Raw genomic sequence first — 26,501 nt, 5'->3', positions numbered from 1 at the left:
TTCCCTTGTCTCCACACAGTCTAGAATTTATTGTTTGTAGACTTTTTAATGATGGCCATTATGACCTCATTGTAGTTTTCTTTTGCATTTTCCTAATAATTAGCAATATTGAGCATGTTTTCATGTGCCTGTTGGCCATCTGTATGTCTTCTTTGGAGAAATGTCTATTTAGGTCTTCTATCTGTTTTTTTTGTTCAGTTTTGGGTTTTTTTGATATTGAATTATGTTTGTATATTTTGTATACAAAATGCTGTTTGTATATTTTGGAAGTTAATCCCCTGTTGGTCTCACTGTTTGCCAATATTTTTTTACCATTCCATACGTTATCTTTTTGTTTTTGTTGATGGTTTTCTTTGTTATAAAAAACCTTTTAAGTTTAATTAAGTCTCACTTTTTCATTTTTACTCATTTTTCTTTAGGAGACAGGTCCAAAACAATATTGCTATGATTTATGTCGAAGCATATCCTGCCTATGTTTTCCTCTAGGAGTTTTATAATATCCAGTCTCACATTTAAGTCTTTAATCCATATTTAGCTTATTTTTGTATTTCATGTTAGAGTATGTTCCAATTTCATTCTTTTACATATAGCTATCCAGTTTTCCCAGAACCACTTACTGAAGACTGTCTTTTCTCCATTGTATATTCTTGGCTTCTTTTGCTGTAGATTAATTGGCCCTTAGTGTGTGGATTTGCTCTTTGGCTTTTTATTCTGATCTATTGATCTAGGTGTCTGTTTTGGGGCCAGTACCACACTGTTTTGACTACTATAGCTTTGTAGTATTGTCTGGAGTCAGGGAGTTTGATTCCTCCAGCTTCATTATTCTTTCTCAAAGTTGTCTTGTCTATTCAGGATCTTTTGTGTTTCCATAGAATTAAACATTTTGTTTTTGTTCCAGTTCTCTGAAAAATGCCAATGGTAATTTGATAGGGATTGCATTGAGTCCATAGATTGCCTTGGGTAGTATGGTCATTTTAACAATATAGATTCTTACAGTGTAAGGACACAGGATATCTTTCCTTCTGTTTATGCTGTCTTCAGTTTCTTTCATTTGTATCTTCAGGGTATGGGTCTTTGACCTTCTTTGGTAGGTCTATTCCTAGATATTACATACTTTTTATTGTGATAGTACATGGGGTTATTTCCTTAATTTCTCTTTTTGATATTTTGTTATTTTATAGAAGTACAACAGATTTCTATATATTAATTTTGTATTCTGCAACTTGACTAAACCTACGGGTGAGCTCTAGTAGTTTTCTGGTGGCACCTTTAGGATTTTATGTGTATAGAATGTAATGTGGAAGCAAGCAACAGTTTTACTTCATCCTTTACAATTTGAATTCATTTTTTCTTTTTCTTCTCTCTTTTCTGTGGCTATGAATTTCTAAGCTGTTTTGTATGAAAGAGGTGAGAGTGTCCAATCAAGAAACAAACATTACCAATACTTTAGATTATACTCTAATGCTGCCCTTCAGTCGCTACTGTTCTCCAAGTTCCCTCACCCTTGTTCCTGTGATAAAACCAGGTACCTACGTATATAGACTAGGTTTGCCTGTTTTTATAAAATCGAAATCATACATCATGTACTCTAATATTTAGATTCTTTCAGCTAATGTTGTATTTGAGAAATTGTTACATATCAATTATAGTCCATTTATTCTCAGTGCTATATAGTATTCCATTCTGAGATTGTATGTCTCCTGTCAGGTGTAATATATTTCTGTCAGGTATGTTTTAGCAGTAGATAGGATATTAATTTATTTGTTCCCCATTGCTAGTTAATGCCAAATAGTATTCCAGGTGATTGTCTTGCTTATTTAAATTTTTTTTTAATTATACATCAGAAAAGTACACATAAATGTACAATTCAATAGATTTTCAAAAAGTGAACCTTTGTAACTAGTCCAGAATCAATAAAAAGAATGTTACCAGCATTCTGGAAGCATCTCCCCCATTCCTTTCTCCACATGATGCAGCATTTCCCCATTTTGTGCTAAGGGCAATTCATTTTATAATTGAGTTGTTTTCAGGTTTATTTTATTTTTTCTTTCTTTCTTTTTTTTTTTTTAATTTTAGAATCTTTAATTCTTACATGTGTTCCCAAACATGAACCCCCCTCCCACCTCCCTCCCCATAACATCTCTGTGGGTCATCCCCATGCACCAGCCCCAAGCATGCTGTATCCTGCGTCAGACATAGACTGGCGATTCAATTCTTACATGATAGTATACATGATAGAATGCCATTCTCTCAAATCATCCCACCCTCTCTCTCTCCCTCTGAGTCCAAAAGTCCGTTATTCACAGCTGTATCTCTTTTCCTGTCTTGCATACAGGGTTGTCATTGCCATCTTTCTAAATTCCATATATATGTGTTAGTATACTGTATTGGTGTTTTTCTTTCTGGCTTACTTCACTCTGTATAATCGGCTCCAGTTTCATCCATCTCATCAGAACTGATTCAAATGAATTCTTTTTAACAGCTGAGTAATACTCCATTGTGTATATGTACCACAGCTTTCTTATCCATTCCTCTGCTGATGGACATCTAAGTTGTTTCCATGTCCTGGCTATTATAAACAGTGCTGCGATGAACATTGGGGTACATGTGTCTCTTTCAATTCTGGTTTCCTTGGTGTGTATGCCCAGCAGTGGGATTGCTGGGTCATAAGGCAATTCTATTTCCAGTTTTTTAAAGAATCTCCACACTGTTCTCCACTGTGGCTGTATTGCCACAACAGTTTGCATTCCCACCAACAGTGTAAGAGGATTCCCTTTTCTCCACACCCTCTCCAACATTTATTGCTTGTAGACTTTTGGATTGCAGCCATTCTGACTGGTGTGAAATGGTACCTCATTGTGGTTTTGATTTGCATTTCTCTGGTAATGAGTGATGTTGAGCATCTTTTAATGTGTTTGTTAGCCATCCGTATGTCTTCTTTGGAGAAATGTCTGTTTAGTTCTTTGGCCCATTTTTTGATTGGGTCGTTTATTTTTCTGGAATTGAGCTGCATAAGTTGCTTGTATATTTTTGAGATTAGTTGTTTGTCAGTTGCTTCATTTGCTATTATTTTCTCCCATTCAGAAGGCTGTCTTTTCACCTTGCTTATATTTTCCTTTGTTGTACAGAAGCTTTTAATTTTAATTAGATCCCATTTGTTTATTTTTGCTTTGATTTCCGGAATTCTGGGAGGTGGATCATAAAGGATCCTGCTGTGATTTATGTCTGAGAGTGTTTTGCCTATGTTCTCCTCTAGGAGTTTTATAGTTTCTGGTCTTACATTTAGATCTTTAATCCATTTTGAGTTTATTTTTGTGTGCGGTGTTAGAAAGTGATCTAGTTTCATTCATTTACAAGTGGTTGACCAGTTTTCCCAGCACCACTTGTTAAAGAGATTGTCTTTAATCCATTGTATATTCTTGCCTCCTTTGTCAAAGATAAGGTGTCCGTAGGTGTGTGGATTTATCTCTGGGCTTTCTATTTTGTTCCATTGATCTATATGTCTGTCTTTGTGCCAGTACCATACTGTTTTGATGACTGTGGCTTTGTAGTAGAGCCTGAAGTCAGGCAAGTTGATTCCTCCAGTTCCATTCTTATTTCTCAAGATTGCTTTGGCAATTCGAGGTTTTTTGTATTTCCATACAAATCTTGAAATTATTTGTTCTAGTTCTGTGAAAAATATGGCTGGGAGCTTGATAGGCATTGCATTGAATTTGTAAATTGCTTTGGGTAGTATACTCATTTTCACTATATTGATTCTTCCGATCCATGAACATGGTATATTTCTCCATCTATTAGTGTCCTCTTTGATTTCTTTCATCAGTGTTTTATAGTTTTCTGTATATAGGTCTTTAGTTTCTTTGGGTAGATATATTCCTAAGTATTTTATTCTTTTCGTTGCAATGGTGAATGGAATTGTTTCCTTAATTTCTTTTTCTACTTTCTCATTATTAGTGTATAGGAATGCAAGGAAATCCCTTGCATTCAGGTTTATTTTAAAACATATTTTTGAGGATATTTACGGGTATTTTATCTTGCTTAGAAACTTGGTAATTTTCCAAAAGGCTTTTGAACATTTATTTATTTTTATTATATCACTATGAGGCATATATTATTAGTACCCTTTTAAGATGAGGAAACCAAAGCATAGAGAAAGTGAATGATTTCATTATGTTTCCAGCTTATGATGGAATTAATAACATCATGATTTATATATACTATATTATACCACTGAAATTATTGTAAAATTAAGATGCTTTAAAATTATATTGAATCTCATGATAAAAGTCTTTGCTGTATAATCTTATGATTACAAAATTTCCTGATATTAAGGAATTCCACATCTGGAGAATTAAATGTAAAAATGGGGAAAAGTTCATTGAATTTTATAGTAATGGAATAGAACTAAGCTAGTAATGCTATCAGTGATCTTAAGTAGGTAGATTAAAATAGTGTTTCTGCATTTACTGCTGTTGTGGAGGAAGAAATTTTCCTCTACCCTTTAGGTTCTTCTGGCTGGTCAAAGAATTAAATTGACATGAAATGAATTAATAAGGGATGATGGTGGCTCAGGTGGTAAAGAATCTGCCTGCAATGCAGGAGACCTGGGTTTGATCCCTGGGTTAGGAAGATCCCCTGGAGAAGGGCATGACAGACCACTCCAGTATTCTTGCCTGGAGAATCCCATGGACAGAGGAGCCTGCTGGGCTACAGTCCATGGGTTTGCAGAGAGTCAGACATGACTGAGTGAGTAAACACAGCACAACAAATAAACAACAACAACAAAATAATAATATTTGTATATGTGAGAGATCCAAGAAAACTAAGTAACCTGTATACTGGCCGAAGCTCTCACCCTAGATACCATCTTCAATTAAAGACAAAAAAGTAGTGAAGTGGGGGTAGTGGTTTTAGCCTTCAAAAGGGAGGAAGGCAGTTTATGTGGAGATGCAAAAAAGCAAATGTTTGGAAGGAAATCGCTGGATTATACAGACAGTGGGAACCAGAGAGGAAATTTGAAAAACTCTGCCAGGTTCCTTCCTGACCACCATATCTAGTTTATTCTGTACTTATCTATGGTGATAACTCCCTTCCTGGAATTGGTCCTCTATGATTATATTAATAATATTAATGAGCATTAATGTTAGTATCAAGGCCAGAAAGTGAAAGTTGCTCAGTCATGTCTGACTCTTTGCAACCCCGTGGACTGTACAGTCTATGGAATTCTCCAGACCAGAATATTGGAGTGGGTAGCCATTTCCTTCTCAAGCTGATGTTCCCTTCTCCAGGAGATCTTCCCAACCCAGAGATCAAAACCAGGTCTCCCATATTGCAGGTGGATTCTTTACCAGGTGAACCACAAGGGAAGCCCAAGAATACTGGAGTGGGTAGCCTGTCCCTTCTCCAGGAGATCTTCCGAACCTAGGAATTGAACCCAGGCCTCCCTCATTGCAGACAGATTCTTTACCAGCTGAGCTACCAGAGAAGCCCTAATATTGATGAGCGTTAGTATTAATATCAAGCCTTAAGGAATAATTTAAATGCTTTAAATATGTATTATTATAGTCTATAAATATAGCTAGAGCCTGAAATTTGTTTAATATTTTAGAATATTTTTAGAAAATTTCTAATATCTTAGAAATGAAACAATTTTTTTTAAATTATAGGTTCCAAAGATGTACAGTGGGAATTTGTACATGGTTTGCTTGAAAATGCTATTTATGGAGGACGCATAGATAACTACTTTGACCTTAGAGTTCTTCAGTCATACCTGAAGCAATTTTTTAATTCTTCAATAATTGACGAATTAAGCCAAAGGAATAAGAAAAGCGTTTTTCCATACTCCATATCTCTGCCAAAATCCTGCAGCATTTTGGTAGGTAAAATTGTTTTCAGTTTATTACCAGATTGAAACTTGCATAATTTCTTACATTATTAAAATATGTTGCTTCTTTTCACAAGTACAAGCAGTGTTCACTCACAAATACAGATTATTATTTATTATGCCAGTATGCAGCCTGATTCTCTAAACTCTAGTTAGGTGTCCTATTGCTTTTGGATACTTACTGAGCACTGATTGATGATAATAGTATTGATAGATAGATAAATCTTGAAAGCGGTGGCCTAGGAAAATTTTTAAATTGTAAGGCAGTTGTGGAGATCTGGAATGGGAGGATATACTACTTGTTTGTAATTATGATAGTGCTCTGATACAGTAAATTTGAAAAAAGCAAATATTATTCAACAGATGTCTATTTCATACTCTGGTTTATAAATTTAAAGTAGTTCTAAAGCTACAAGAGATATCAACCTAAAAAGATTTCATAGAAACATTTTTGTTTATATGAATTTATTTTATTTGACTGTAGCTTTTTGCTTTGAGTCATCTTATAGAAGTTTCCTAGAATGCAGTCATCTTTTCCAAAAAATAGTACAAAATGTAGCCCAAAGATTTCGGTTATTTTGCTACCAATTTGTATTTGTGTAAATGCCCCCCAAAAATGTTTTTATTGCCTAGAGTATTTAAATTACATGTTTCTTCATGAATTACAAAAAATACATATATTTATATACTTCTTTCAGTATTGTGCCTTTTCTCTCATTCAAATATTTTTCAAGAAAATGCCTTTGTTTTAGTAGCATAAATCAAAAAATAAAATCTTGACTACCAATATTAAATATGTTACTCTTATTGATATCTGGTTTTTTGAGTATTCCATCTTATTTTATTTTTCAGTATCTTCCATTCATTTAATCATTCAACAATACTCATTGAACATTTGCTCAATAATAACCCTGTTCAATAATTGTGGATCTCTTGATGCATCGGTAGAGTTTACTTTTTAGTAGAAGAAACTTGGAGTCAGTGTGCAGACAGAAATATCACAGATATTTATTATTACATATTTATTTCTGATAAATATTCATACACGTGTTAGCATACCCTGACAAGTCTTTTGTTTCTATTGTTGTGAAGTTTAAATTGAAAAATGAAATGTATATAGGAAAGTAGATGTCATAAGTGCACAATTCAGTGCATACTTGTACATTGAACACATGAGTATAACCAGCACTGGAATCAAGAAACAACATTATCAGCTCCCCGGAAGTCCTTCCACTTTTAGTTACTATCTATCTCCCCACACAGGATACATTAACCTAATTTCCAAAAACCTGTGTTTAGTTTTGCCTCTCTGTTTCATGTAAAGGATATCATTTGGTATACATTCTTTTGTGTCCAAGTGAGAATAAATCAGTTCGGATACGTAGAAGTCTGTTACTTAGGAAACATGTCCAAAGTAGAGACGATTCCCCAGTCTCAATGAGAAAGTTTCACAGATATTTTAAAATGAACCAAGTGTATAAATACACAGAAAACAGTAATTTTAAAATTATAAGATGGTATGTGATTTCCCTGGTGGTCCAGTGGTTCGGACTCCATGCTTCCACAGACAGCGGACATGGGTTCAATCCCTGGTCAGGGAACTAAGATCTCACATGCTGCAAGGCACATCCAAAAAAGATGATGAAAAAAAAAAGGAAAAAACAAGAAAAAAATTTTTTTTAATTTAAAAATTATAAGATGATTCACTAGAGTCAATGTTTAGCTTTCTATTTAATTGAGTTACATAGAAGGAGAATGCCAAAGTTTCCCAGGAGAGAACACTTAGACACACACACAGACACACACATGCACAAATGCGTGCATATACACAAGTATACACGCACATATAATACATATATATTTATGCATATCTATTAATATGATGTGACTGAACACCTTAAGGAAGTTTACTGCACTATAGGAGAGAAAAAATTTCAGAGAACAGCATTTCTTTTCAAGCTTTGACGTACTTGCTGGAGTTTAACTCCAGCACCTGTGTCTTGGAAATTCTTGAGAGGCAGCTGCGAAGGATGAGAAAGGATGAAGGGGGTGGGGGCAGAAGATGAGGCTGCTCCATTAAAAACAGTTTATCCCACTTCAGCAAGAATAGTTTAGATGCATATAGAATACCTGCCTTAAAATAAACTTGTCTCTTCATGAAAACAAACAAAACAATTCCCATCTTTGGACCAAACTGAATAAATTATCTTGGTCTACTCTTAGTTTCCTATCTAGCATCTGAAGTGGAAACTGTTCGGGTGAATGCTTGACAATCAAGCCTTTGTAGTGCTTACAGTAAGTCTTGGGATGAAAGGATAGGATTATCGATGCATTTCATCACACCTCACCAGTGGCGACTAACTGGAATTGCTTTATAGTAAAGCAATTTACAAAGCAGTTCTTGTACATCAGACTGTGTATGTATATGTTTCTGAGGGTTCTATAAGTTTTTTTAAAAAAAGATTGTTAGAGTGTTTATTTCATTATAAGCAGAGCTATACTCTGCTGATTAGTCTTTGGTAGGTTACAGGATTCCAGCTAAGCTATTTAAAATCTTAAAGGATGATGCTGTTAAAGTGCTACTCAATATGTCAGCAAATTTGGAAAACTGAGCAGTGGCCACAGGACTGGAAAAGGTCAATTTTCATTCCAATCCCAAAGAAGGGCAGTGCCAAAGAATGCTCAAACTACCATACAGTTGCACTCATTTTGCATGCTAAAAAGGTTATGTTCAAAATTCTTCAGGCTAGGCTTCAGCAGTACATGAACCATCTGGATTTAGAAAAGGCAGAGGTACCACACAGTGGTAAAGATTTTGCCAGTGCAGGAGACACAGGAGATTATAGTTCGATTCCTGGGTTGGAAAGATTCCCTGGAGAAGGAAATGGCAGCCCACTCCAGTATTCTTGCCTGGGAAATTCCATGGACAGAGAAGCCTGGTGGACCACAGTCCATGGGGTCGCAAAGAGTCAGACATGACTGAAGCAACTGAACACAAAGGAACCAGCGATCAAATTGCATTCATTGGATCATAGAGAAAGCAAGGGAATTTGAAAAGAAACATCCACTTCTGCTTCACTGACTACGCAAAAGCCTTTGACTATATGGGATCACAACAAACTGTGGAAAATTTTTAAAGAGATAGGAATATCAGACCACCTTACCTGTCTCCTGAGAAACCTGTATGCAGGTTAGAACCTTATATAGAACAACAGACTGGTTCAAAATTGGGAAAGGAGTACAACAAGGCTGTAAATTGTCACCCTGTTTATTTAACTTATATGCAGAGTACATTATGCAAAATGCCAGGCTGGATGACGCATAAGCTGGAATCAAGATTGCAAAAGAAATATCCACGACCTCAGATATCATGGCAGAAAGTGAAGAGGAATTAAAGAACCTCTTTTTTACATTTTATTTTGCTGTTTTTAAATTATGTTTCATTTCTAAAGAATAAACTTTTTTCTCTTACAAACCCTTGTGTCGAGGGTTGACTTTCAGTAGATTGCAGCGAGGGAACTGCTCTGCTACCTATGAAACCCTGACCTAAAAACAGGTCGTCTAGGAATAGTTTAGCACCAGCTTCCCCATATACCATTTGTGATGGGGGAGGGAGTGACTGCCTTTCCAGTTTAAAGAGCCAGTTGATAAGGGTGAAAGAGGAGATTGAAAAACCTGGCTTCAAACTCAGCATTCAAAAACACAAAGATCATGGCATCCAGTCCCATCACTTCCTGGCAAATAGAAGGAGAAAAAGTGGAAGCAGTGACAGATTTTCTATTTGTGGGCTCCAAAATCACCTTGAATGGTGACTGCAGCCATGAAATTAAAAGACACTTGCTTCTTGGGAGAAAATCTATGACAAACCTGGACAGCATATTAAAAAGCAGAGACATCACTTTGCCAAAAAAGGTTCATGTAGTCAAAGCTATGGTTTTCCCAGTAGTCATGTATGGATGTGAGAGTTGAACCATAAAGAAGGCTGAGTGTTGAAGAATTGATGCTTTTCAACTATGGTGTTGGAGAAGAATCTTGAGAGTCCCTTAGACTATAAGGAGATCCAACCAGTCCATCCTAAAGGAAATCAACCCTGAATATTCATTGGAAGGACTGATGATGGAGCTGAAGCTCCAATACGTGGACCGCTTGATGTGAAGAGCTGACTCATTGGAAAAGACCCTGATGTTGGGAAAGATAGAAGGCAAAAGAAGAGGGCAGCAGAAAAATGGTAAGAGCATCACCGACTCAAGCAAACTCCGGGAGATAGTGAAGGACAGGGAAGCCTGGCGTGCCAGTCCATAGGGTCACAAAGATTTATACACGACCTAATGGCTGAACAACAACAGACATAGCCACTCATATATGTTTGCTTTAATCAATTCAGGGTCCCTTCAATTATGAGAAATGTCAGATAGGAAAGTATAATATTACCTAATTTAAGTATGAAGAAGCCATGACAAAGAGAATTTCCATTAGATAACTGAGTTAATACTATACACACTGAAAGTGAGGTTTACCTAGACAGTGTGACATGAATAACTAGTGATACTAGTTATACTTAGTGATATTCTGGTTCTTTCTGATTTCAGTGGTTATAAACTTGATTTTTGGTGAAAAACTGTTTTTTACTTTTCTATGTTTAGGACTATCGTGCCGTCATTGAGAAACTTCCAGAGGATGACAAACCTAGTTTCTTTGGTCTGCCTGCTAACATTGCTCGCTCATCTCAGCGCATGATCAGTTCTCAGGTAACATTTTAGAAAAAATGTTGCTACTGAGCCTGAAAGAAACATTATATTTTATTTAATAGTACAGATCCATATGTTTTATTTAGTTTTTAAATTTTATGTAATATAATAGATTCTGTCTTAAATGAATTTAAAATGTTTCTATCTTAATACATTTGTTAAAATTAGTAAAATAACACTGAATACTATCCATTTTATCCAAAATATATTGGTTTTACTCCTGTAATTTACCTTCTTAAGGGTATTTTAAATTTAGTTTAAGAAATTGAATATATCATTAAATTTAATATTGTCATTTGTGTATTGTTTGATAAAAGATAAATATTTAATTATTTAATGATTGAATATTGCAAAACATTGAGGGAAGTATGGATTTTTAAATTATTGAGATACAGAAAAACATAAGCCAAGAACACTATATATTCTAGCTTCTGTTTGGACCAAGAATAAATTGGTCAAATAATTAAGAGCTAACATTTATTGACATTTAACTGTGTGCCTGGTGTTTTAAGTGCTTTATACTCAGAAACTTTAGTCTTCATAAACTCTGTTTCCCTCACAATATGTGAAGAAACTGGTGGAGAGAGTTAAGTTTACTTACCGAAGATCATAGAGCCAATAAGAGGCAGGACTGATATTTAAATTGTCTGAGTAAAGACATGGCTTCTCCAACTGCTCGTCAGGCATGAATGTACTGCTAAGCTATGTGTACCAAATTGTGAACTGTTATATAGGTTCACTGTGGGTCAGCTTATGGAAAATTATTAAGGCTCTTAACAATTTACTTTTGGTTATTTATGGGCATCCTAGCTAGATTATCATATTTAGCTCCACAGTTTTGTATTTGTTTACTATTTCAGCCAACATTTATAAAATTGATAGTTTTCTCTCTTATTATTCACTAATTTTTTCCTCTAATTATTTGCTGAAATGTTCCTTGTGGAATTTTAATGTTCATTTTCACATCTTTGTAAACAATGTTTGAGTATATAAATATATACTCATTTGCATAATATATAAATATGTATAACTGTTTTCTGGAACAAATGAGATCTTAACAACCTCTCTTCACCTATGCTAGCTGAAGACACTCTCTGGTTCCTTTTCCCTTTGTCATCCAAAGTGTTAAGTCAGATAGTCCACGAGAGAATATAAACTCCTACGTGTTCCTTAGCTTCATAACATATTTGATTACACTCTTTTCTTGTCCCTCCATCCTTTTTGTTGACCTAAAATAGTTATTTTTTAATAAGTCCACCAATAACATAAGAATGTGTACATTTGAGCCTGTGTGTGTGTTGTATATGTGTTTGTGTGTAATTTTACAATGCTTAAGCAAAAAGGTTAAAAGAATTAAAAAGTCATTAAAAGAATAAAAGTTTATTTTATAGAATCCAAGAGAGTATTTACTTTAGGAACCTTATAAATAGAAGTTCAAGAGTCTGTCTTTAACTTCCTGTTATTAACATAACATGGCTTTCACAACTTCTTTCTCAGTATCATTCAGCTTCTGAAAGAATTTAATTTAGCTCTGCTTGGATCAAATGTCTAATGAAGGGAAAGAGTAAAGTAGGATAGATACAGCCTTGGAGACATCAGGGAAGGATAGAAGACAAGAAATAGAGAATACTGAGCATCTTCATCGTATGGAAGGGCCCACCAACCACCTTCTTTTTGTACCTTCTTTTTCTCCTGGACCATGGATGGCTGCCACTGATGAGAGCTCAGAGTGTGTTGACTTGGCGCTAAATCATAGCCTTGAAAAGTGAAAGTGAAGTTGCTCAGTCGTGTCCAACTCTTTGTGACCCCATGGACATAGCCTACCAGACTCCTCAGTCCATGGAATTTTCCAGGCAAGAATACTGGAGTGGGTTGCCATTTTCTTCTCCAGGGGATCTTCCTGACCCAGGGATTGCATTGCAGGCAGACACTTTACCATCTGAGCCACCAAGGAAGCCCAATCATAGCCTTGGTTTTCCACAAATCTTCTATTACATTTTAGTCACATAGGTCCATGGTTTGCATGTTATGCTAACCTGAAGTTCATCAGTCTAAGTGGAATCTCAAGAATTAGGGATTTCAAAGCAAACTAGGCAGACAAACATTTTACATTTATGTTAACTCTGTGGTTTCTAGGGAAGTAGGACAGAGGAGTCCATAAGGTTGCACGGAGTTGAGCATGACTGAAACAACTTAGCACAGTACTGTAGGAAGATAGACCCCAATCTCATTTTCCCAGATAGTCCTGAGACAACATAGGCTTCATTTTTGCTTTTTACTTATTCTAGTTAGTATGACAAATAGTTCTCCAAAAGTTATTTTACTATGAGTTAATCTCTGGTGTTTTTTCTTGTGTTAGTATTTAAATTTTTATAAATATTTATTAAATGAAAAGAGGATAGCATGTTCTTCCTTGATGTTTTTTGGTGACATACTCTCTTTATATTTTAACTGTCAGTCTGGTTTACTGTTAATTTATTTAACTATTTAACAATTCTTAATTATAATTTTTATACTTAAACAGCTTTCAGAGTACATCAATTACTGCAACATCTCTTCTTCATAATTATAAGCATTTATATATAAACTGATAAAAATGTCTATATTTAGGGCATATTTAGAGGTTTTAGAGTACAAGTCACATTTGTAGCCACACTGAGAATGCTTGTTCTTCTTGAAAGTGAATGTTCAGATATGAAGAAGCCTGACTGACACTGAATAGAAGAATTCCTTTATTGATCATATACAAGTTCAGGGATATGGAACTGATATTAAAGCAGGTGTTTGATGATTTGGCATTTTTAAATGAACTGAGTACATCCCTCCTAGGCAGTTACCACATCTGGTTTATAACAGTGTTAGTGATGCTTATTTACAGGTGCTGTGAGTCAGCTGTTATTAGCTTTTTTTCTTTCTTGCTGATAGGGATATTTATTATATTACATATTTATAGTATCATATTAGTGCTTATGAGGCTTCCCAGGTGGTGCTAGTGGCAAAGAACCCACCTGCCAATGCAGGAGACATGAGAGATGTGGGTTTGACCCCTGAGTCGGGAAGATCCCCTAGAGGAGGAAATGACAATCCACTCCAGTATTCTTGCCTGGAGAATCCCATGGACAGAGGCATCTGGCAGGCTACAGTCCATAGGGTCACAAAGAGTTGGACACAACTGAAGTGACTTAGCACATTATTGCTTATATTCATTATACTGTCTGTGCATTAGATCTCTATAGCTTATTTATTACTTGTTGTAGGTTTGTACCCTTAAATACTTATCTCCACCACCCTCATCCCCTGGTAACAGTCATTTTACTCTGTTTTTCATTTTGGCTTTTCAGATTCAATAATTTAACTTTATCTGTCTGACTCATCTCAAATAGTATGTGTACATGCTAAGTTGCTTCAATCGTGTCTGACTCTTTGTGACCCTATGGACCGTAGCCAGCCAGGCTCCTCTCTCCATGAGATTCTTCAGGCAAGAATACAGGAGAGGATTGCCATTTTCTCCTCCAGGGGCTTCCCAACCCAGCGATTGAGCCCGTGTCTCTTAGGCTTCCTGCATTGGCAGGCAGGTTCTTTATCACTAGCACCATCTGGTACACCCATCTCACATAGCATAATGTGTTTAATGTACATCCATGTTGTCACAAATGGAAGGATATCCTCCTTTGTCGTGGCTGAATAATATTCCATTGTGTATATGTTCTACATCTTTTTTTATTTTTTCATTCATTGATGGGCACTTGGGTTGTCTTCATATCTTGGCTGTTGGGAACGATGCAGCCATCACCATGAGAGTGCATATATTCTGCTGAAATCCTATTTTCATTTTTGGGGTATATACGTAGAAGTGGAATTTCAAGATTGTATAATACATCTATTTTTAATTTTTTAAGGAAGTTCCATACTGTTTACTACAGTGGCTGCACTAGTTTACACTCTCACCAATGGTACATGAAGATTCCCTTTTCCTGACATCCTTCCCAACATTTGTTATTCTTTGCCTTTGATGATAGCCATTATGACAGGCATTTGGTGATATCTCGTTGTGGCTTTCATTACCATTTCTCTGATCAGTGATGAGCATCTTTTCACGTGTCTGTTGACCATTTTGATATACTCTTTGCCTCTTGTTCTTCGGCCTATTTTTTAATAGGACTTTTTTTGTGTGTGTGATGAAGGTGACTAAATTCTTTATACATTTTGAATGTTAACTGTTTATCTGATATATGATTTGAAAAAATTGTCTCACATTCTGTAAGTTATCTTTTCATTTAGTTAATTGCTGGTTCTGCTATGCAGAAACTTCTGATTTTGACGTAGTCACATTTGTTGATTTTTTTGTTGTTTGTCCTTTTGGTGTCATATTAAAAAAATCACTGCCAAGACATTGCTTCTTCCCTACGTTTTCTTCTAGGAGTTTTATGCTATCAAGTCTTATGTCTTTGATCTCTTTTGAGTTAACTGTTGTGAGTGATGTGAGATAGTATAATTTCATTGTTTCGCATGTATTTTTCCAGTTTTCCAGCACCATTAGTTGAAGAGACTACTCTTTCCCCATTGCATATTCTTGGCTCTCTTGTCAAATATTAGTTGACTTTATCTACTGGAATTTAATTCTGGACTTTCTATTCAGTTCCATTGGTCAATGTGTCTGTTTTTGTGTGAGTACAATACAGTTTGGTTCTTTTTTAGAATTTCAGCCTTTGGTAAAATACTCCTTAGTTTATTCTTAAGGTCATTGTATTGTCATTTTGAGTTTTCTTGTAGCACACTCCATTTCTTCATAACAGCTACTTTTAATTCTTTATCAGTTTGCAATATTCTGTGTCTTTAGGTTTGACTGCTAGAAAATTGCTGTTTTCTTTTTGTAATACTTTATTGCTGGAATTTTTCATGGTGTTTGATGAAAAGTGCCTTTGCCATCGCATTTGAGTTAGTGAATATCTTTCTCACTTAGGCAAAGAGTTTGTTTACTGTGGTTCTAACTGTTCAATAGGTTGGTTATTAGGAGCCTTTTTGTTTCCCAGAAGGTGGCAGTATAGCACAAGTTTTTGTTTTTTCTTATTAGAGAGGACTTGACTGCTGCTAAGCTGGGGGACAAGAGCATGCGTTAAAAAAAATGTAAAAAGGTGGCAGCTAAGTTGGAGGAAGTGTGTCCTTAGCACTTGTGTATTTGGCTTACCCATGGCCCAGTAGGGGGTGTTTCAGTCGGAGGGCTTCCAACAGTCGGAGGGCCAGCACCCTGGGGCAGACAGTAGGAAGCTCTTCCCTCGTATCTTTTTGTCAGCTGCCTCCCTCTCCCTTCCCCCGTCACTGCCCTCTGTTCTCAGAGACAGCAGTGAGCCCGTGCTGCAGAGCGTGAGGCACTCTCTGCCTTGCCTTCTGCTCGCTCCGCCTTCTCCACCAGGAATGTCATGCGGTTCCACTGCCTGATGCTCCGCTCCCACCTCAGCACCACCTCCGCTCCTTCAGCGCCACCTCCACCCACTCCGCCCCCCTCCGCCACCTCCAGCCCACCTCCGCCACCTCAGCGCCACCTCCGCCACCTCAGCACCACCTCTGCCACCTCAGCTTCACCTCTGCCACAACAGCGCCACTTCAGCCACCTCAGCACCACCTCAGTGCCACCTCCACCCCCTCAGCGCCACTGCCGCGCCACCTCCTCTCCCTCAGCGCCACCTCCGCCACCTCAGCCCCACCTCGGCGCCACCTCTGCCCCCTCAGTGCCACCTCTGCCCCCTCAGCGCCCCCTCAGCGCCCCCTCAGCGCCCCCTCAGCGCCCCCTCAGCGCCGCAGCCGAGCTCTGGTTCTGCTGTCTGCTCCCTTCTGGTGCAGGTGTGTGGGTCTCATAGGTCTCAAGGTGTGACGTGCAGAGTTGCCTTTTTTTTTTTTTTTTTTCCATTTAGAGATGTCCAGTTAGTTGTAAATCAAAAAGGAGAGAAAAAAGGAGTGATTCATATTTCCATGAGGCTGGTGGTCACCTTTTTGATTTTTTGTTCTAATCTGTTGCAGTATCTCCACAATGAGGTATTTCATCGACACTAGCTATTACACTCTCCCTTTTTCCTTCAATTCTTCCACCATGTTATAAATATTGTACGGATATTGTAGCAGTAGTCAAATTGTGAATGTCAAAAGGAAGAAAATTCTTTAATTGGTTAATGATTTTGGCTGCCTCGGGTCTTCAGTCGCTGTGTGGGCTCTCACCACGGTGAGCGGGGCTCCTCTAGTTGCCGTGTGCAGGCTGCTCATTGCCCTGGCTTTCTGTCTTGTGGAGCAGGGGTGTGCAGGCAGCTTCAGCAGTTGTGGTATGCATGCTTGGTTGCCCCATGGCGTGTAAAATCTTCCTGGACCAGGGATCGAACTTAAGTCCCTTACACTGGCAGGTGGATGCTTTACCACTGGACCACTGGGAAACCCCAAAAGGAAGAAACTGGGTTTTATTTTACGTTGTTTTTAAAGTTATTTTTTATTGAAATAATGTTGCTTTGCAATATTGTATTAGTTTCTACTGTATAGCAATGGATCAAGAGACTACCATACAGAGTGAAGTCAGAGAAAAACAAATGTCATATATTAACACCTATGTGTGGAATCTAGAAAAGTGATATAGATGATCACATATGATCATACCATTTTATTTTTGATGATGGGGAGGGGGAGATATCATCTTGATGTATTAATTTGATATATAAATGAATATTATTTCTAATAATATTTATTTGAAGTGTCCATGTAAAATATCTAGTTTGAAATGTCTACTGGGAATTTTGACTAAATAAACATAGGAGAGAATTCAGATATAGATATGATTTAAAAGGGGTTGACAAACAGCAACATATCTGTGGGAGAGAAAGTCATGGGAATCAGAGATTATAAGAAAACACTGATAGAGCAAAAAGCGAAGATACCTGAAGATAGAACCCTGGGAAATACCTACATTTAACGTATATGTGAACCGGGAAAGGTTTTAGCAAGAGTAAACTGCAGTCAGAAAATAAGACAATCAGAATTTTAAAGGCAGGTTCCAAGGTGATGGTAGTGTGTGGCAAGAGTTTTAACCAGAATGGAGGAGGAGTTATCAGTGTTAAAGGTTGATTAGAACTGAGAGTAAGTCATGTGGCTTCCCAGGTGGCTCAGTGATAAAGAATTGCCTGCTAATGCAGGAATTGAGGGTTTGATCTCTGGGTCAGGAAGATCCCCTGGAGGAGGAAATGGCAACTCACTCCAATATTCCTGCCTGGAAAATTGCATAGATAGAGGAGCCTGGTGGGCTACAGTCAATGGGGTCGCAAAGAGTCTGTCTGATATGACTGAGCACATACCATGCACACACACAAGCGCTTTGACCAGTTTTTCAAGACTTTCTAGAGCCTCTTCCTGTAGAAATTTAGAGGATAGATATCAAATTACAGTGTTTGGGGAGGTGGAGAGAGGAGAAGTTGTGCAAGTGAATATTGTTGTTGTTCAGTCCCTAAGTCATGTTTGACTCTGTGACTTCATGAACTGCAACACACCAGACTTCTCTGTCCTTCACTACCTCCCTGAGTTTTCTCAAACTCGAGTCCATTGAGTCGGTGATACTGTCTTACCATCTCATCCTCTGCCACGTTCTTGTACTCCTCAAAAGATTGCCCTCAATCTTTCTCAGCATTAGGGTCTTTTCCAGTGAGTCAGCCCTTTGCATTAGGTGGCCAAATTATTGGAACTTCAGCTTCAGCATCCATCCTTCCAGGGAATATTCAGGGTTGATTTCCTTTAGGATCCACTGGTTTGATCTTCTTGCAGTCCAAGGGATTCTCAAGAGTCTTCTCCAGCACCACTATTTGAAGGCATCTATTCTGTGGCACTCAGCTAGCAGCCTCCTATTTTAAATTCAGCGTTCAGCTGAGATTTTCCTTCCTCTACAAGATGTTCCTTATCCCTTCAAATCTGGACTTGCTTCCCTGGTGGCTCAGATGGTAAAGAGTCTGCCTGCAGTCTGGGAGACCCAGGTTCAATCACTGGGTCAGGAAGATCCCATGGAGAAAGAAATGGCAACCCACTGCAGCATCCTTGCCTGAAAAATCCCATGATGGAGGAGTCTGGCAGGCTACAGGTCATTGGGGTCACAAAGAGTCAGACACGACTGAGTGACTTCACTTTCACTTTCACTTGTTTCTGTGGTATACTGTTCTTAGTTCAGTAGAGCTCTTACTCTATATTGATTTTTAACTGTTTCCGTGTGTATTTCCCCAAGAACAGAGGGATATATGTATAAGATTAGGTTGCTAGCTACTGCCAGAAATGTGGTAGGCTTTCAACAAATATTCACTTACGGAGTGAATACCTGAAACTACCAAATGGAAAGCATCAATTCTTCGGTGTTCAGCCTTCTTTATGGTCCAACTCTCACATCCATCCATGACTACTTGAAAAGCCGCATCTTTGACTAGACAGACCTCTGTCGGCAAAGTGATGTCTCTGCTTTTTAATATGCTTGCCATTTCCTTCTCCAGGGGATCTTCCTGACCCAGGGATCGAACCCGGGTCCCTGGCATTACAGGCAGACGCTTTTACTGTCTGAGCCACCAGGGAAGTCCAATATGCTTGTCTAGGTTTTCTTTATCATAGCTTTTCTTCCAGGGAGCAAGTATCTTTTAATTTTGTGGCTGCAGTCACTGTTTGCAATGATTTTGGAGCCCAAGAACATAAAGTCTGTCATGGTTTGCGTTGTTTCCCCATCTATTTGCCATGAAGTGATGGGACCCGATGCCATGATTTTAGTTTTTTGAATGTTGAGTTTTAAACCAACTTTTTCACTCTTACCTGCCTCCTGAGAAATGTGTACACAGGACCAGAAGGAACAGTTAGAACCAGACATGAAACATTGACTGGTTCAAAATCAGGAAAGGAGTAGAAGGCTGTATATTGTCACCCTGCTTATTTAACTTTTATGAAGAGTACATCATGTGAAATGTGAAGCTGGAAAACTCACAGGCTGGACTCAAGATTGAAGGGAGAAATACCAATAACACCAGATATGCAGATGTTACCACTCTAATGGCAGAAAGCAAAGAGAAACTAAACAGCCTCTTGATGAGGGTGAAAGAGAAGAGTGAAAAAGCTGAGAGTATTGAGTAGAGTTCCTTGTGCTATTAATATATTAGTAGGTCCTTATTAGTTATCTATTTTATAAATAATAGTGTATGTCAACCCCAATCTTCCAATTTATCCCTACCTCCCCGTTATCCTCTGGAAATCATAAATTTGTTTTCTACATCTGTAACTCTATTTGTGTTTTATAGATAAGTTCATTTATACCCTTTTAAGATTCCACATATAAGCGATGTCATATGATATTTATCTTTCTCTGTCTGCCTTATTTCACTCAGTATGACAATCTCTAGGTCCATCCATGTTCCTACAAGTGGCATTATTTTGTCCTTTTTATGGCTGAATTTTATCTTTTTTATTGTTAAAAATAAGTTCTAGTTGATACAGCTTGTTTTGTTAAAAGTTTTTTATATAAGAAAATGAAAGCTAAACATAATTAAGTTTAATATTTAAAATCATGTTCTTGGGACTTCTTTCATAGTCCATTTAGTTGGGAATCTGCCCTGCAGTGAAAGGGATGTGGGTTTGACCCCTAGTCAGGGAACTAAGATCCCACATGCAGTGGAGCAGCTGGGCATGTGGGCGGCAACTCCAGAGCCCATGCACCACAGCTAGAAAGTCCATGTGCCACAGTGAAAGATCCCATGTGCCACAACTAAGACCTGACCCAGTCAAACAAATAAATATTTAAAATAATGTTCTTTAATCAATAAGTCCCTAAATTGTTATCATTAGTGTGTGTCCTTGTTTACCAAGGTGAAGCAATATCTTCTGGGGACATATATTGATTTTTGTCTGTCCAGATACATGATACACTTAAAATAGCACTCGGGAAATTGTCGATCTCATTATTTTGCTTGGTTCTGGTAGAACTGTTAATGACAATGCCATTTCTCCATCCATCTCTTTCACATCCCTTCTCCCCTCCAACCAAAACTGAGCAGGAAACAGTTCTCTTACATCCTTGGTGGAAGTACAACAGCAAAGTCACTAATTTTTTCCCTGGATTAATATTTAGATGCTGAGACCAAACAGGCTGTCTTTTCATTGGATTATATAAATGGGAATATTAGAAATCTATTCTTGATTATGGCCATACTTGGAGTGAAAGAAGGATCAATAATAGATTAACCTCAGAGACAGATAGAGTGATGAAAAGAGCATTATTTCTATGCTTAAAATAAAAGAGTCCAAACCAAGTTCATGACTTCTCTTGAACCTGTTGGAGAGATGACTTCACAGAACAATGACCTGAAATCTAAGCAGAGACAGGTGCCTACAGGTGATTATAAGATACAACGGTTTGTCTACCTGGCGCAGGTGCAAGCAGGCACTGGTAGGAATTAAGCTTAGTGAATTGGTCAAGGCCACAGGCAGCCTGGTAGAGAATGAAGGCCACAGATAACAGAGTGAGTTCTATTCATGGTCCTCTATATGGTGAGAGTACTTAGAAAGCTTCCTTTGTGGTGGGTGGCCCAAGGGCAGAGAAGAGTGTCATTTGGGAAGGAGGAGAGGCCTGGAACTCTGTCCTCATATACTTCATGGGCCAGAAGCCTTATCTGCGGAGAGAGACAACGAAACACAATGAGAAGGATAAAAGCCGCTCTTGACCTTATAATGAAAGTGAAGTCGCTTAGTCATGTCCAACTCTTTGTGACCCCGTGGACTGTAGCCCACCAAGCTCCTCCATCCATGGGATTCTCCAGGCAAGAATACTGAAGTGGGTTGCCATTTCCTTCTCCAGGGGATCTTCCCTACCCAGGGATCGAACCCAGGTCCTCCCACATTGCAGGCAGACGCTTTAACCTCTGCACCACCAGAGAAGCCCTTAAATACAAGAATCCAAGTACTAACATCAAAGATTTCAAGGGAGGAAAGGAAGCCAGGTTGAAAGAAGTAGGGCGAGGAGGTGGGAGAGAAGGGGCGAAAGGGGTGGCTTTACAGACATCTCCTGCCACCTACAGATGCCCAGGTGTTATGGGACTTTTCCCTGGGCCTCCAGAGAAGGGAGGACTGGAACTTGGCCCTACCAGAAATCATACCAGACCAGAACCAGAATTTGAGTTCTCTGCCAAGAGGAGGTGATCAGTCTCCAATCCTTAGCTCAGGCTGAGGGCCCTTCGACCAGATTCCTGCGTCCAGGACCGGGGAACTAGAAAAACAGGGAAGGATAGGAAGGGTTAAGGAGAGGAAAGAGAGAAGGAAGGGGAGAGAGGTCAATAAAGTCTCTTGACCTTATAGTACTGAATAAAACTCAACTAGGAAAATGCAGTAGGGAAAACTCTCTACCCCTCTGTTAGGGAAAGGAATGTATGCCTGAGTTATAGTTCAGAGGGGCCACATCCCTGAGCTCTCTGGGCACAGTATCCACCTATGACTGAAGTCAAATCAGGACAAGAATGCTGTCATCCCTTCTCCACCATCAAGAAAGAAGTGGCAGTGATTTCAGTGCCAGGGGTTATCATCAGTGCAGGCAGACCCTCTCTGAGACACACTGGCAAACAGAAAAAATCCTCCACCCCTATGGGAAGGGGCGGGAATCTGTGCAGAACTACAGCTGGGACGAGGGAAGGGGCTCTGAGAAGGCCACGTCTCTAAGACCCAGGGACACAGTGTCTAGCTAAGACTGTTAGTTGTACTTATTTATTTGCAAGATCAAATGGTTTCAACTGTGATATAGAAATTATAAACATGGATAAAATGAAAGTGCTAGAGATACAGTCTACACTAACAGAGGTGTAGGATGTCTGACAAGATAATCAATAGGCTTGAAACAGCCGTGAGGAGAATCACCGAAACTGAAGGTAAATCAATAAAAATTACCCAGACTGAAACGGAGGAGAAAAAAAGAGTGAAAAAAAAAAAAAAAAACATGGAAGAAAGCATCCAATAGTGTGGAATAATATGGAGCAGTGTAACAACTATGTAGTTGGGATCCACAAATCCATGAAGTTCAAAGAGCACCTTGCTGCATAAATCCCCATCCTACTAACACCAAGAAAAACAAGCCCACCTAAGCATAGACTATTTAGACTGTTGAAAACAAAAGTATAAAATACTGAAGACAGTGAGAGGGGGAGAAGACACATTACGTACAAACGAACAAAGACAAGTAATAGAGCTGCCTTTTTCTCAGAAGCTATTCAAGGCAGAAGACAGTAGAATAGTGACTTTAAAGTGCTGAATGAAAAAACTTTCAACCCTGAGTTCAATGCCTAGCAAAATATCTTTCAAAACTGAAGTGTTGAAGTTTTTCTTAAATAAAACCAGAATTTATTGCCAGCAGATTTACTCTACAAGATTGTTACCGGAAGTTTTTCAGGCATAAGAGCTGTGGTTGCAGACAGAATGTTGGTTCAATACAAACAAATGAAGAGCTCTAGACATGGAATAACGGAGAAGACAATGGCACCCCACTCCAGTACTCTTGCCTGGAAAATCCCATGGATGGAGGAGCCTGGTAGGCTGCAGTCCATGGGGTCACTAAGAGTTGGACATGACTGAGCGACTTCACTTTCACTTTTCACTTTCATGCATTGGAGAAGGAAATGGCAACCCACTCCAGTGTTCTTGTCTGGAGAATCCCAGGGACGGGGGAGCCTGGTGGGCTGCCGTCTCTGGGGTCGCACAGAGTCGGACACGACTGAAGCTACTTAGCAGCAGCAGCAGCAGACATGGAATAAAGTGAGTTAAACTAAATTTTTATTTGATTTCTTTGAAAGATAACTAACAGCCTAAAACAGAAAGTACTAATAGTTTCAAACTCCTGTGGCTCTATAGTATACGTAAAAATCAGACAGTAACAAAAGCACAGAAGTTAGGAGGAGGGAATTTAGAGTATACAGTTTAACTTCCTTAGAGAACATGTAGAGCAATATGTGCGTTAGTTGCTCACTTGTGTCTGACTCTTTGTGATCCCATGGACTGTAGTCCTCCAGGCTCCTCTGTCCATGGGATTTCCCAGGCAAGAATACTGGAATGGGTTGCTGTTCCCTTCTCCAAGGTATCTTCCCAACCCAGGGATCGAACCCAGGTCTCCCACTTAGTAGGCAGATTCTTTACTCACTGAGCTACCAGGGAAGTCCTGTGGAGCAGTATAATAATATTTGAAGGCTGACACTGATTAATTAAAGGTGTAGAGTATAAACTGTAGGGTAACCACTATTTTTTAAACAAGTTGTAAATAATAAAGTAATGTGGAGATAAATTAACAAAAGTGCTCAATTGAAGATTAGAGTTAGATATTAGCATATTTTATGACCATTGAGAACAGAATATTTTTATCCAGAATGCAAATAATGTGATGTACAGAATGAACTGTAAGTATAATCTATAGGGGAGGAAACAGATTTTTTTTTTTTCCAAATCTTCTAGATTCTCACCTGTGACTTTATTAGAAATACAGGTTAACAAGAGAAAAGCCTGCAAATTCATGTTTTGCATACCATAGGAACCTTCACAAGAAAACAAAGAAGCTGTTAAACTTGAGCAATTTTAGGCCAGGTCTGATAAAGGGTGGAAGGTCATGGAAAAATGTGAATAGGACAGAGTGGTATGAGCTAAGAATTACAAGCTGGGGGAAATTTAGCATGGCCTGCTTGTTAAGATTTCTCTGTGTTCTTCTGACTTTAAAGATCAATATACACCTTTCCTCCAGATTATAGTGAGGACACCTCTCACTTGAGGGTGTTATCACTGTTCAGGAGAAGAAGGTCCTTCCTGTACTGGCTGTGCCTGTAACTTATAATACCCGATAGGCCAAGGTGCCATATTTAGGGGTAGTGTCCTGAATCCCAGCAATACTCTTTTGTTAGTATTAGTGGTGAATGTGTCTTGAGTAAGCTATGGGTTTATGACAAATTTTAAGGTGATGGGCAACTTAAACATGTTTGATGACTGAGATAAAGCAACCAGTGTAGAGGTGGAGATTGGATGTGCAAGAAATGGGTTGATACATGCAAACAAGGAGACTTGGGGAGGTGTGCTAGCCTTGTAAAAACAGAAAGGATAATTGTTCCTTAAAGATGAGATGAAAAAGAACACAGGTCACAAAATGAGGTGTTTTGAAGCAGAGAGGAGAAATTTGAGGATTCTCGTGTCCTTGGTTTTCTGAATCTTTACACTAAAGGGTGAGGTTAGAAGTTTAGGAAAGTGGGAAAAGTTTAGATAAGTGTCTGTGTTCAGGGTTTTTTCAGAAAGAATCAGTGATACATCAAATAATGTTCAGTGAGAATGGATAGCATGAATTTGTAGTGAAATGTCTTATCCTATTTCCTTTCTTAAATATCTAATTATTTTCTAGTTGTTGGTAATGTCTACTTTTTGTCTAGTACTTAAGGGATGATAAAGATATTTTTAATCTTTTTGGATCATTAGCTTTAATTTTATATATAGACAATTTTAGTGCTCATGTGAATTATCCTGCTACTGAGATGTATTAAAATTTCATCTCTAAATGTGCTAGTATTGCCTATTTTTTAGTATTAGCCATTCTGGTGAATGTGAAATGATATTGCAATATTGTTTTAATTTATACTTTCCTGATAACTAATATTGAGTGACTTTTAATATGCTAACTTTAATATGCATGTCTGATCAAATCTTTTGCATGTTTTTAAAAAATTCAGTTATCAGTTATCTTACTATTGAGCTGTAAGTGTTCTTTATTGTTTTCCCCATTGAATTACTTTGGCTCCTTTGTACAAAATTAGTTGACCATATTATTTATTTATATAAGATCTTATACTTGTATGCACTCAGAATTTATTTCTATTATGAAGTCTCTCCATATTATTACATTAATGACTTTTGGGGGGGTTCAGGAGTCTTTACTTTTTTTAAATATAAATTTATTTATTTTAATTGGAGGCTAATTACTTTACAATATATGTCAACATGAATCTGACACAGGTATACACGTGTTCCCCATCCTGCACCCCCCTCCCTCCTCCCACCCCATGCCATCCCTCTGGATCATCCCAGTGCACCAGCCCCAAGCATCCAGTATCATGCATCGAACCTGGACTGACGATTCGTTTCATATATGATATTATACATGTTTCAGTGCCATTCTCCCAAATCATCCCACACTCTCCCTCTCCCACAGAGTCCAAAAGACTGTTCTATACATCTGTGTCTCTTTTGCTGTCTCGCATACAGGGTTATCCTTACCATCTTTCTAAATTCCATATATATGCGTTAGTATACTGTATTGGTGTTGTTCTTTCTAGCTTACTTCACTCTGTGTAATAGGCTTCAGTTTCATCCACCTCATTAGAACTGATTCAAATGTATTCTTTTTTAATGGCTGAGTAATACTCCATTTTGTATATGTACCACAGCTTTCTTATCCATTTGTCTGCTGATGGACATCTACGTTCCATGTCCTGGCTGTTATAAACAGTGCGGCGATGAACACTGGGGTACACATGTCTCTTTCAGTTCTGGTTTCCTCGGTGTGTATGCCCAGCAGTGGGATTGCTGGGTCATAAGGCAGTTCTATTTCGTTTTTTAAGGAATCTCTACCCTGTTTTCCATAGTGGCTGTACTAGTTTGCATTCCCACCAACAGTGTAAGAGGGTTCCCTTTCCTCCACACCTTCTCCAGCATTTATTGCTTGTAGACTTTTGGATAGCAGCCATTCTGACTGATGTGAAATGGTACTTCATTGTGGTTTTAATTTCCATTTCTCTGATCATGAGTGATCAGAGCATCTTTTCATGTGTTTGTTAACCATCTGTATGTCTTCTTTGGAGAATGTCTGTTTA

The 26,501-nt window shown here is 38.2% G+C and overlaps 1 protein-coding gene across 1 annotated transcript in view; it reads left to right on the top strand.

The window, feature by feature from the left end:
* The window catches only part of DYNC2H1 (dynein cytoplasmic 2 heavy chain 1), a 388,661-nt gene that overhangs the window by 240,598 nt on the left and 121,562 nt on the right, over window positions 1-26,501 (top strand). Inside the window, exons 81-82 of the mRNA XM_068988126.1 lie at window positions 5,667-5,875; window positions 10,528-10,632. Of these exons, the coding sequence (XP_068844227.1) occupies window positions 5,667-5,875; window positions 10,528-10,632 (314 nt within the window). The remainder of the gene's footprint in view (window positions 1-5,666; window positions 5,876-10,527; window positions 10,633-26,501) is intronic.

Source organism: Capricornis sumatraensis, chromosome 16, assembly GCF_032405125.1.
Source record: "Capricornis sumatraensis isolate serow.1 chromosome 16, serow.2, whole genome shotgun sequence".
NCBI lineage: Eukaryota > Metazoa > Chordata > Mammalia > Artiodactyla > Bovidae > Capricornis > Capricornis sumatraensis.
The sequence above is the reverse complement of the archived record's forward strand: the minus strand, read 5'-3'. Positions and strand labels throughout refer to the sequence as shown.